Source organism: Lepidothrix coronata, unplaced genomic scaffold (assembly GCF_001604755.1).
Source record: "Lepidothrix coronata isolate B3197 unplaced genomic scaffold, Lepidothrix_coronata-1.0 Scaffold123, whole genome shotgun sequence".
NCBI lineage: Eukaryota > Metazoa > Chordata > Aves > Passeriformes > Pipridae > Lepidothrix > Lepidothrix coronata.
The window spans coordinates 626543-639138 of NW_016690303.1; the positions used below are offsets into that span (position 1 = coordinate 626543).

Sequence of the window (12596 nt, forward strand, 5' to 3'; positions counted from 1 at the left end):
ATTTTCTTTGGGAAGAGAACTGTTTTTCTAGAAGAAAATAAATGTGGGGGGCATAGGAAGAGAACGTGGCACAATGTCACCCGGGGAAGCCAGCAGAGATGGCGAGCATGGGGCATGATACGGTGACAGAAAGTGACTGAAGGAATACAGTGCATTATTGCAACCTGACCCTCTGGAAGAGAGGGAGCTGCTGGCCTTGGAAGGCGTTTTTCCTAAAAAAACTTACTAACGCTCTTGTCAGGGGAAGAATTTAGCCCTGTTATAACCCGGGGAGAGAGAGGAGAGCACGGACACTCCTACTGCCTCCGCCACCGGCAGAGCCCAGGATGGCCAGGAGCGCCGCCCCGGGGCGGTGGGAGCCCAGCCCGGGAGGCGGCCCGGCCCCGGCGGAGGCAGGGCTACGGCCGCCCGCCCCCTCGCCCTGCCCCCGCCCCCCGCCCGACACCCCCGCGCTGCCTGACACGGCTCCGCCGGCGGCGGCCCCGAGCGGCGACAGCGGCACCGGCACCGGGTGAGTGGCGGCGGGCGGGAGCGGGTCGGGGGCGCCGCCCCGGCGGCTGCCGTGCTCCCACCCCTCCACGCCGGGGGCAGGGAGGCGCTGCCCGGGCAGTGGGTGCGGCTGCCGCTGGCCCGGGCGAGGCCCCTTCCCGGTGCTTCCTGCGCGGGCGGCGGCGGGAGTCGGATCCCGGTGGGGTGTGGGAAGGGGACCGCGCTCTGCTCCCGGCGCGGCCCCGCCGAGGAGCCATCGGTGTCTGCGAGGGGAGAGTCGGCGCGGTGGGTGACAGATGTGTGAGCGTTCGCAGCGGTTCGGCGCCCTCCTACCAAATAAGGAGAAGTTTAGTTTTCATACCACGTAGTGAAAAACCACGCTGGCTTCCAGCGGTGTATTGGCGTCAGAAATATTACAGTCTAATAGTTGTCATGCACTTTTGATAGGTGGTGTGTTGAGTCGTTGACAATATAAAATAAAGATTTAAGTATTGCGATACTTACTTCCTTACTTCCTTACTCCTTGCATAGCCACACTTCTCTCAGAAGTTTTGCCCTAATAATGTAGAATTAATTTTTTTTCATTCTAAATACTGCTATTTAAATTGATGGTAAACGTGCATGAGGGAAAATAATATTAAATTAATGTGAACTTAAAACAGCTAAAAGTAAAAAAGAGCCTTTAAAATGAAAAGGACATCTTTAAAGAGAAGCTAATTATGCTACTGTGATGACCAATATTAAAACTGGCAGTCTGACAAATTAATAATGAGTGTAAGCTTTCTAATACATGGGTCGTATTTCCTTGGTGATGTGGGACAATCTCTTTAAGGCTGAGTTAAACAAAATCTAGGAGTTCACCTAAGGCAATTGGAGCTCTGGATAGTTGCTGTTACCGCGTGTTAGGGATGAAACAGTAGTTTGAAAGGGGCTTTGCCCAAAACCCGTGCTGATAGTTAAGCTTGCTCAGTTTCGCATGTTAAAAAGACAGCTTTTTGCAAGTGAATTTGGGACCTAAAAATCAGGCTCTGTTGCAAAGGGGTTTTTTGCTCTTTGGATAAATTGTAAGGGGTTATTGTAAGAGGTGGAAATATGTCACTTTTACCTATTTTAACTCAATAAAAAAAGAAAGGAGGGGAAGCTCTTATGAAGAGTTTGTGATGCATCCAGTTGTCAATTTTTTAACTCCACTTACGTACAAGTGCAGAACACTGGCTTCTTGAACAATAGAGTGGGTCTCGGTGCTCAGTGAGCACCTTTTAGACAGTGCTCAGCTCCAGAAGCTCTCAATGGTTTTTGTTCCAGGCTGCATTGTTGGCATTTGATGCTTTGCTTTGTCTGTGAGGCCCAGTTTCTTGTGCTAACCTCAATGCCAAAGATTTTGCTTAAGGAGTTCAACATCTAAAGTTTTCATTGTGTTGGTGCTGCTTTGCACAGCTTAGATCACAAAACACCTTTCAGGTGTCTGTTTTTAACCTTGGACACTTTGTAGCCAAATAGCATTTTGTATGACTGTGGTGTTGCCCGGTGCTGAGCTGTGTATGGCTAAACTGTTGCAAGGCATCAGGGTACACTGGTGAAAATTCCTGTGTTTCACAGCCAAGAGGTGTCCAGGAAATATTTGGCAGTTCCTTGGGATCACTATGAATGAAAATAAATGTTTGATTAATCTAAATGTTAGATTACTTGCATAGTTTGGATCAGTTCTGCTCTTAGTAGCACATATGCAGGAACTGCTGTCCTTTCAGACGTTGTGTGTGTAGACCTGCTGTAACTGGCTGGATGTCTGCAGTATCTTGCCAGCATATGTGGAAAGCTGTGGTATGATTTAAAAAACCAAATCTACCACATATCCCAGAGAGGAATTTAAAGGCAAATGTTCCATTTTAATTGAGGCTGTTGGTGGAAAGTTGCAAACCCCTGAAGACCTGTGGCTTTAAGCTCATTCTTCATAACAAGCAAGGTTCCTCCTCCTTGACCTTCCCACATCTTTCATGTTTTGAGATACATTTGTGTTTAGAATGTAAGGAGCACACCAAGATTGTAGTTTCTGTTCACTTTCCCTCAGTTGTGGAGGTGCGGAGGTTCTTTATCTGTTCAAGACTAAAATCTTATATTATCCTGTAGTCGTGTGTTTCCAGGCTACTCGGATTTACGAAGTGTGACATTCCTAAAGAACAGAGAATAGGCCAGAACAGTGCAAAGGATATTTACAGGATTCCTAATAACTTCGTAAAAATTTATTTTACTTGTAGGCCACAATGAACGTGGAACATGAAATTAGCCTCTTAGTGGAGGAGATTCGGCGGCTGGGAACCAAAAGTAAGTATTGTAACATCTCTGACTGTACAGATGTAGTCATGTCATAGATGCATGTATGTATATGACATATATTTCATACAGATGTAGTCATGTTATATCAACCTATGAACCTGGCAAATTTAATTAAGCAGGCTCAGGTAAACTGAAAACTTGCATATGCACTTAATGTTGGACTGTCTGGTACTGCCTGTGTCCCATCCTTTAAAGTAGTTCTGTTACGAAGTTAAACGTTTAAGCCTCTGCAGCAGGGAGGATGTAGGCCTGAAATCCTGCTCCCACTAAAATCACCAGGAGTACTGGTATTCAATACTCACTATAGCGATCACAGAAGAAAGTTGCACCTTTTCCTTCCGCCTCCTTCCTTGGTAACTTCTGAACTTCAAAATTCATACACTTCAATTCTGTTCATGATTGTATTATTTGGAAGAAATTGATCTCTATGCCTAAAACTAATCCAGGAGTTATAGGTATAGTCTTAACCTTCCTTAATCTTGCTTAGAAGGTAGCCTTTTCTCTTAAGATTGTTTTTTATTGCTAAAACTCCTCTTTCCTTACAATTATTTATGCAGTTTGTGGATGTGTTATCTGCTCATATATGGCAGTTCTAATGCCATTTGTTCAGTTCCAGTAGTTTTTTGAAACTTAAAGGGATATATATGTCATGTTTTGTATGACTGCATCTGCTTTTTAGGAGTAACCTCACTAACCTTAACATATATTTTAAAATTCTTGCTTTGTGTGAGAAATGAGTTCACACTGCAGCTTTTTCAATGTGAACCTCAAATACTAATGAGTGAAATAAAAATGTGAAAAAATATTTAATGTTTGGTTTAGATTTAGGTAGAAGCAGCAGGGAATTGGACTTGATACTTATGGGTCTCTTTCAAATTGAAATAATCTAGGATTCTAGGGTTTTAATTTTTTAAAACTAATTTCTTCCTTGTGCTTTGAAGAGGTTCAGTAGCCTGTGCTTGTCATACATTTCAGAAAGCCATCAGTAAAAGTAAACATAGCAGATATGTGGTCCTTGATATGAGTCTTTGGAAGAAAACGGAAAGTTATACCAGGCAGGAGTTCTGCCTACTGTTTATCATCAGCATTTATAATATGTTCCCCAATAAATTGGGAGACACAATGGGATTTACTTTCAATGTTCTGACTGTGTCACCTTGTTTCCCCAGCAATCTCCTAACTAAAAGGAAATCTGCATGTGTTTTCACATTACATCTTTGATTTAGATGCTGATGGACAAGTGAGTGTGAAATTTGGTGTGCTGTTTGCTGATGAAAAGTGTGCCAACCTCTTTGAAGCCCTGGTGGGAACTCTTAAGGCTGCAAAACGACGGAAGATTGTCACTTATCAAGGAGAGCTACTTTTACAAGGTGTTCATGACAACGTGGATATCATGCTGCTGCAGGACTGATGCAGTGTTTCAGCTGTGCATTAATGGAATTGTTTGAAACGGTGACTTTCAATATCCTCTGAATAAGGCTGATCATTCTGTGGTGTTTTGATGTATTTTATATATCTTTATAGCCAAAAGAAAACTGTCCTATTTTGGAAAACATTCCCTTTTGTAAGTCTTCCTAAAATGGTACTGTATGTGAGTAAGGTAAATGGTGCCAGATCTTTTTCTCTCTTTTTTTTTTAATTTTTTTTTTTTTTAAATCTCAGGTAATTCTCTCAAATGTCTAGTGGTTATTTTCAACATAAGAAGAATGGAACTGGTAATTTAATGTTTACAGATCAAAATGTGCCATGAAAGTATAAAATAAAAGCACATACTTAAATTTGTGTAATTCTTATTGCTTTGGTTTCTCTTCTTATTTGTAATCTGAAATGAAAGCAAACTGAATTCCTGCAAGGAACCTATTTAGGCAACTGTACAGAAAGCATGGCATTGAGATAGAAATAATTTTGCATCATGATTCAGTAGAAGAATGACCATCCTTTAGAGTGACCAGATTGTGCACAAAAAGGCATGAATGTTAGATGTACTCATTCATCTCTGGCAGTGTCATATGCTTTCATTTTCTTATCCTCTAGGCTTTTCAAGGAAGTGGGTGAGGAGCTCCCTGAATGCTTTCATGTGGTATTAACCAGAAGTTAGTACAGCAGCTTCAGATTGTGATTACTTTCCTCAAAGAAATCATACTTTCTCTAAATCACTGCAGGCGGAAAGTAAGAGGGCAGAGGAAAAAGCTCTTTCAGTTGTTTTCTAGCTTACTGCTAATTCTTCTTAGCAGGTAAAAGTGCTGTCTCCAGTAGGGAGAAAGAGTTGTTGCATGAGGAAAGCAGCAGTGGGTGAGTAAACTGCTTACTGCTCTTTGCTTACACTCTGCAGCTGCAGCTCTTAAAGTTGCAGGATGGGTGAATTTCCTTTTACTTAGCAGCGTTATGCAAGTGCAAAGTGCTTGAAAAGTGTGTCCTTTTTTCCAGATACAGGAAAAGCATGCACAGTTATGGAATTTCTACAAAGCTGTGTCATTCCAGCTGCCATCCCTTTCATCTTTGTTTGTTCTGCTTCACACAACAGGAAGACAACTTAGATCCTGTATGCAAACAGATCTGGGCTGCCTCTGTCTGTGCTGGCCCCGGGATCTGGAGAGCAGGGAAGTGATACGCAGAGAAACTTGAGCTGTCTGGATCTAAGCCAGCTGGAGTGGAGAAGCAGAGCAGGAGCTCAGCACAGCTTACTGGCTCCAGTGCTCTGTCACTCCGATGCAGCAATGCTGCTTCCAGACCTGAGCTGGCAAGTGCCTGCACCCCTGCACTCCAAAGGCAGAAAGAAAGGGGACAGACACCCAGGCCTTCAGCTGGAGGGGTGAGACCAGACAGCTCTGCATTACCAGATAACCACAGTCTTCTGCTTCTGTTTTGTCGAAAGCCTGAGTCATTGTCTGGGTTCATAGGGTAGCCTGAGTATGCTGACTGATTTTTTTTGTGATTGTCTGACATGCCAGTTTTGGTACAGAGGGCACCAACCTGCCCCAATCAGGATGTAGTTCTCTGTACAGGCTCGTGACAGTTCTTAAAACATTGAAGGTGGCTCAGCCTTGAAAATTTAGTGAAAACAAAACAACCAAATGAGTAAGTGTAAGGCTCAGTGCTGAGTTGGAGTTGAGATGGGACTATGAAGAGACCTTTATATATCTCATTTAAGATTTATCTTAACAATACTAATAAAAGTGCTCAGAGCTTCTGGGAGCCCCACATAGAAAGAGACAGAGTAACTTGGCATTAAAACAAATCTGTAACAATCAGAGAAGAATGTGACTTGTGTACTGCCTGAGGGAGTTCAGATTCATTTTTCCTCTGCTTCTGAAAGCAGAAGAAGAACAAAATTAACAAGGATGTATATCCAAGAATTGTCCTCAGTACAAAGTTTAATGTATCTTCTGGCTCCAGAATTGTGTAGGGTTCTTCACTTCAGGTTAATATACAGGCACTGTTGATTTATTTTCTAATTTTTTTTTCCGAGAAAATTAAATACTAACGTTTCTTCACATGGATGGGATCACACATCTGTTAAGGAAATAATTACCACAGCAAATGGCCTGGACATGAGATGCAGTTCCTGGAGCACTTGACACAATAGTAGAAGGGCTGACTATAGGGAAAGCATTACCTATTTCTGTAAACAGTAGTACAATCAGCAGTCCCCTGTGATGGGTTCATGACCTTGCCAACCATGGGTCTGAAGGAGATGTGTAGGTCAGTCAGGAGCACCAGTGATTCCAAAATAGAAAGTAATTCTCCTGACTGTGAGGAAGTAGGAGGAATTAGAGATCTTTTGTAACAGCATAAGAGGTGTCAGTAGAGCTGTTACCTGCATGTGATAATGCTGGGAAATTAGCAAAAGTATAGCTTAGTTAATTCAGACTCTATAAGATCCGAGAGCATGGTGGAACCCTGAAGAGAGGTTAGATGAGCTCCAGGCAAATCTAGCTGGTACAATGTAAGATGCTATCAGTGCATATCTTCAGCTGAGACTGTTAAAAGTAACTGATTGAGTGGAGTGTGTGCACTTACCTCACCTCAGCTGTTTCCGTGCAAAATGCAGTGACTGGAGATAAACATGCTTTTCAAAGCAGTTTTGACTAAGCTGTGAAGGTGCTGAGGTGCAGGTCATCATAACCGCTTGTGAGAGGTGGTGACATCTTAAACTTTGCAGCTATTTCTCCTGTGAGCATAGTTCTTTTGCTGGGAGCATGAGCAAAGCAAGGGTTGAAATGTACATGACACTATCTTTTACATGCATCTCTCATGTTGGAATGAAGTTTGAAAATGAATATTGTGTTTTGCTTGTTTCTCATCTCTCGTCCAAAGATTTGCTGGAGGTATTCTTTCTGCTTCAAGGGATTTCTCTTGGTGACAGCAATGTCACTTTTGCCATTCATAGCTGTGTAAAGCTGATTATCTTTGCCACAAAAAAATACTTGAAGGAAAGAACAAGAGTAAGAGGAGCAGGAAATTCTTACATGCTGAAAACTTATTATATTGCCACTGATATTAGTGGTTTAATTAAAGTTAGTTGGATGTTTTAGGAACAAGCTGAGATTCTCCTCTACTCCAGCAGCACAAAATGCTAAGTATGTTTAAACAGTTGCAGAGCATTTGCCAAGGAGACACAACATGAACCAATAATTGTCACAGGACTGGCCTTAGAGCTCCATATTAAAACATTAACCCTTAATGTTATCTTTGTATCACCTCCACCTAATATAAAAACAAGTCCTAAACATTTGTTCCATACTCTGCAGCATAACTGATGTTCAGCATTACTTGAAAATCCTGTCTGATAACTGTATTATGGGAATCATGCTTTCAAGGACTTAAAAAAACCCCCAAGGTATTTTTTTTGGAAGCTGGCAAAGTCAGTAATTTTGCAAAATTCATGTTCTTGTTCATGTTCATGTCCTTCTTGAGAAAGTATGGGACGTTTGGTCTCTTATGGATCTTTTTGTCTGATGTGTAAGAAAATGATTTATTCCAAAGTCAGCCACAAAAGGTAGAACTAAATATGAACAAAGCAACTTGAAGGAAAATGAGCTCCTAGACCAAAAAAAGGTGTTTCAGTTCTCTGACAGTTGTTTGGAGCAGGTGATATGACTAGATTGAAGAATAGGAGTTTGGTGGCCCAGAGTCATATTTAAGCCTGGATACCTTTAAGGACCAAAGTCAGTGTGACATACTTTGTTTTGAAACCCAAGAGATGATGATATATGCCAGAATACTGGGGGGTGGGGAGGGGGGCGTTCTGCTTTCCTACAGATCAGTTAATTTTTTACTTTGTAAACTGTCAATTAAGCTTATGCAAAAGACCCAAACTGTTCCCTTCAGTGCATTTATTATGTACCAGAGTAAAAGACAAGGACAAAAGTACCGATTAGTACTCTCCAATACACGCAGGCAGGATCCTAGTCAAGACTGTTGATGTTACAGGTGATGTTAAGAAACAGTGATCTACCTTTGCTCTAAGAGCCAGCACCTATATCAATATAGATCTCCTAAGGATTTGATTTTCAAGGAAAGATCTCTTCAGCATTTTGATCTGAAATGGCATTCTCAAAAAAATCAAGAGCAGGTTGAAGAACTGCTCCAGTCCAATGATTTCCAGGAATCTGTATGGTCAAAATTTCCAGGTACTTCTGTTTTAAAAATAAGTTGAATGGATTAGTTGAGGATAAGTGCTTGATAGTGTTTCTAGAAAGCAGTGTTTTTAGGATCTAGTTACATAAACTGCTCTAATGTGAAATTATTCCAATAATTTCCTGTGAAATTTTCCTGAGGGTGGCAGTTCAGTTTAGTTCTGCCATTCTGTGTACAGCTTTAGCCAGAAATGCACTGTAGAAGCACATTTAAGCAGCTGAAGCTAGTCTGCTGGCAGGTATTTTGAATAATGCACCAGAAGCAGCATTATTTTGTGGTGTAGCCTAGATGTCATTGCAGATTATGCTTATCTCTGCCAGACCACCTGGGCGACTCGGTGAGGTTAAATAGCAGTCTGGTAACCTAGAGAGGGAGTAGCGCGACCTACAAACACTCTCCGAAGTCTTGTCAAATCAAATCCAGATGAAATGTCCTTTCAGAGAATGCTTAGAGTTATACCTGAGCATTTTCACAAATACAGCAGCATTATGTCCATCATCTTGCTCCTTTTTGGAGCTTATTCCTGCACAACCACCGTAAGCTGAGTGACAGTAAGAGTTTTGCTGCCACCTTGCCATGCTTAAAGCTGTTCTCCAGAGAGAAGAATTGTATGTACTATGTAATTGTATATGCATAATATGTGTATGTATTGGTATAACAGGTACGTAAAACCTATTTTTTTCTGAGTGGGGAAACACTCAGTAAAATGACAATTATGTTTGCATGGGAATATAGTGATGTGCATTTTCTGGTCTTTGCTAAGTCTGCTAAGTGCCACAGAATATCATGTTAGAATAATTAATATCTGTATCTTGCAGAATTAGGTCTTTTGTGAAGCTTTGGTAATAGAAGATGTATTACTGCCAGGTCTTTATGAGTGAAGAGGCCTTGCTCTGTCTGCAGCTAATGTTCTAAAAAGCTTCCTTTATTAACTTGTATTTTGGAGCACAGTATGATTTTCTTGGATATCTGTTTTCAGTTTTCTTAGAGAAAAAAAAAGATAGTCAACAGCAGTTGAAGACACCACCATTCATCAGGACTTCAGCACTAGGTAGCAGTTCACACAGAAGTCAAGATACAACCATGGAAATAATTGCATTGCAGGTACCTTCCGTGGCGTTGGAATACTTAAATTCAAGTATGTGATGTTTGCAAGGTACTCTGGTAGATCCAAGTCCACCTAAGTCAAACCTAAGGTTTGACTTGAAAAATTTACTGGAAACCTAAAATTAGGCGAGCCTCTGTCATGGTTTGAGAACCCCAAAATCTAATTCCCTAGTCCAAGCCCCCTACCACATCTCAACCCAGTGTGAGATGGTTTTCCAGACACCACACAAGACTCAAAATGGGGGAAAGGGAATATATATTACAATGACTGTACAAAATAAATACTACAATACATTATATACAATCTTAGCTATCTCTACCACGACATAAAAGTATTTACAATGGATCAAATCTCTTCTCCCCTCCAAATAAAGGTCCAGGAGGGAAGTAGGAAAAGATCTTTTTCCACTCTCAGAGCAGCAATGTCTCATAGGCAGAAGGTTCTCTTCTTCTATGCAGCAGCTGTAGCTGGATCTCTGCCAGTACACACAAGGGGGGTATCGAAGCCCCTCGGCCACTCGTCTTCAAGCGAGGGTCTTATCTTCCATGGGCTGCGTTCACCCAGACAACGGTCGCGTCACCACGTCGTACCACAAAGCACGGGGTCTTCGTGACGGTCTGTATCTTCAGGGGATTCATGTCCCCTTTGCAGAGCTCTGTGCTCTGTCTCAAGCAGCGGGGTGGGGGGGGACGACAAGGTCACCCTCTCCACATTCCTTCTCTGAGCTTTTCAGCTCCTTCTTACAGTGCATGTTGCACTTCACCCCTCCCTTCTAGGAAGTGAGAGGTCTCCAAGGAGTTTGGGGTCCTTTGGTTCAGTTCTTACCCCAAAAACTCTGTCTGTAGAGCTTAGGTCTGCTCTCTCTGCTGCTAGCTCTCTTTCTCTCGGACAGCTCTGTGTCTTCCTTGGCTGCATGTTTGTTGCTGCTTCTTCAGTTATCTCTTGGCTCTTAGCCACAATCTCTGGACGCTGCTGCTGCTCTGTCTCTGCTCACTCACGGTGGAGAAAACTTCTTTAGCTTTCAGTTACAGGTACTTAGCCCAGCCTTACACTGTTCCAAGTCCCTGCAGCACCCCCCAGCTGGGGGCTGGGGGGCCAGAGCCCCCCAGGGGGCTCCTGTCCTCACTCCTCGTGGCCTTACAACATGGCTACTCCTTCAACAACAACTACAACTACCTTCTCTTCCATTCTGCTTGTGATATGTTTATATTTTGCAGAAGCCCCCGGGCAGATGGAGCTCGTCAGCCCCGTAAGGCCATCCATCTAAGAGAAGGTCACTCTAAACAAACCTACGTTCTGAGGACCTCACTGCCACTGTCCAAGCTTGCTCGGCCCTCTAAACAAACCTACGTTCTGAGGACCTCACTGCCACTGTCCAAGCTTGCTCGGCCCCGGCAGATGAACCTTAGGATTAAAGGGTGGGCTCAGTTCAGCGCACACTGGGTCTCAAAAAATTGATTGCGCAGGCTCGAAGGGTAAAAAAAGACCTTTCCCAAATCTTCGCTCGCGAAGCTTAGCCATACATTGGGTAAAACCTCAAGGGTCACCACCCCCTGGGGTTTTACCATTTTATAACTTCAGGGGGAAAACTGTTTCCCCCCACCACAGCCTCCATGCACCCAGAGGCACTGCCACCTTCTCTGTGCTGAACACCAAAGTGCCTGTCTCAGACATATGTCCATAGGGGATCAGCACACACGTCTTAAGTCCACCAGGATCTTCTGCTGGGAAGCAGGGACACTGAGTAGTCCTCAGCTTTATACAAAAATGTCTGATTTTCTCCTTAAGCATCCACTAAGAGACTTTTTATAATCTTGGCGAATGGTTCTGGCTTGAAGAGAGTGGGAGCATCAGCAGCAGGTGGGCGCAGGTTGCTGCCAGGCCCCTGCATGGCACATGGTGTGCCAAAAAACATGTCAGCAGGTGAGGAGAAATCACTACATAAAAAACTGTGCCTCAGACTCCTTGGGAAGCTGGTTTGCACTTTTGTGTCAAGCAACATCAAGGCTGAATGGTTTGCTCAGAGCCAAGAGTGGGATTCCCTAACCTGTGTCTTTGTGGTGTGGAATACAATGCCACTCTGTGTGCGTACATTTGTATTGTGTTACATTTAAGCAAGCCCAGCCAGCTGGCCTGATAGTGGGGAAGTGTCATAATGGGACTTCTCAGAATTGTTCTCTTCTCTATAAACACTTTTGGCAGTTTATAGAATCACAGAATATTTCTAGTTGGAAGGCACCCGTAAGTTTGAAGCACACATCAGCTTGGTTTCCTCTCAAACACCTTTTATAGTGAGAAAAATAGCTCCCAATCATGCTTGGGACCCCATTCAGAGTTGTGCACCCTAGTAAGGGTCTTGACAGCTTTGTTGACATTACTGAACACATCTTGTCTTAGAAGTATAACAATATGTGGCCCAGAAACCGAAGGGTTAAAAAATGGCAATACTGCAGTCCCACTGCCATTACTAAGTTTAGGCCTGTATGCAACGTGCTTCCCTTACATTTTTAAAGCAGCCAAAGACAGCAGGGTTTGCACTTCGATGTAAAAGTGAAACCTTCCCCTCTGCCATCTGCAGCCTGCGCACCAGCAGGATGTTGTGGTGGGTGACAGCCAGGGGTGAAACACTTCTGCAGAAAAGGAAACAAAACCAATTCATGTCAGCAGAAGCAAGAGGGAGTAAACGGTATAAACAGTGCAAACTAAATGATACTGGAAATTTTTGCTTTATGGCAATCCAGACTGCTAGTGATCATGCAAGCACATATTTTAAATTGCTATGTTGATAATCTCTATTTTAAACAAAAAAAGAAACATCACTGAAACTGTCTAGAAAACTCCTAACTTGAGCCATACCTTGCAAGCTGCGTTACTGTCAAGTCTCATGTAAATCTCATTTACTCTCCTGTAAATGTAAGAAACAAAACTAATAATCTTTACATTATTAGTTACAGATGATGGCAATGATCTTGGCCAGCTAGTGATGTCTTGAGAGTATGCAGACAGTTGGCACTTTATCTATTTA

At 42.8% G+C, this 12596-nt stretch overlaps 1 protein-coding gene across 1 annotated transcript; it reads left to right on the forward strand.

Annotated features, from left to right (window-relative positions):
* The first annotated feature begins 432 nt into the window (after nucleotides 1–432).
* Nucleotides 433–4605, forward strand: ABRACL (ABRA C-terminal like). Its single transcript, XM_017825851.1, has 3 exons — nucleotides 433–511; nucleotides 2745–2811; nucleotides 4050–4605. Exons 2-3 carry the CDS (start codon nucleotides 2751–2753, stop codon nucleotides 4232–4234), a joined length of 246 nt encoding a protein of 81 aa, XP_017681340.1. The 5' UTR covers nucleotides 433–511; nucleotides 2745–2750; the 3' UTR covers nucleotides 4235–4605.
* The last annotated feature ends 7991 nt before the right edge of the window (nucleotides 4606–12596 follow it).

What these genes read in the sequence shown, in the direction of transcription:
- ABRACL (XM_017825851.1), top strand. Translation starts at nt 2,751, where the DNA reads ATGAACGTGGAACATGAAATTAGCCTCTTAGTGGAGGAGATTCGGCGG. An exon ending in TCGGCGGCTGGGAACCAAAA is followed by an intron (nt 2,812 to 4,049) that starts GTAAGTATTGTA and finishes TCTTTGATTTAG; the next exon opens with ATGCTGATGGACAAGTGAGT.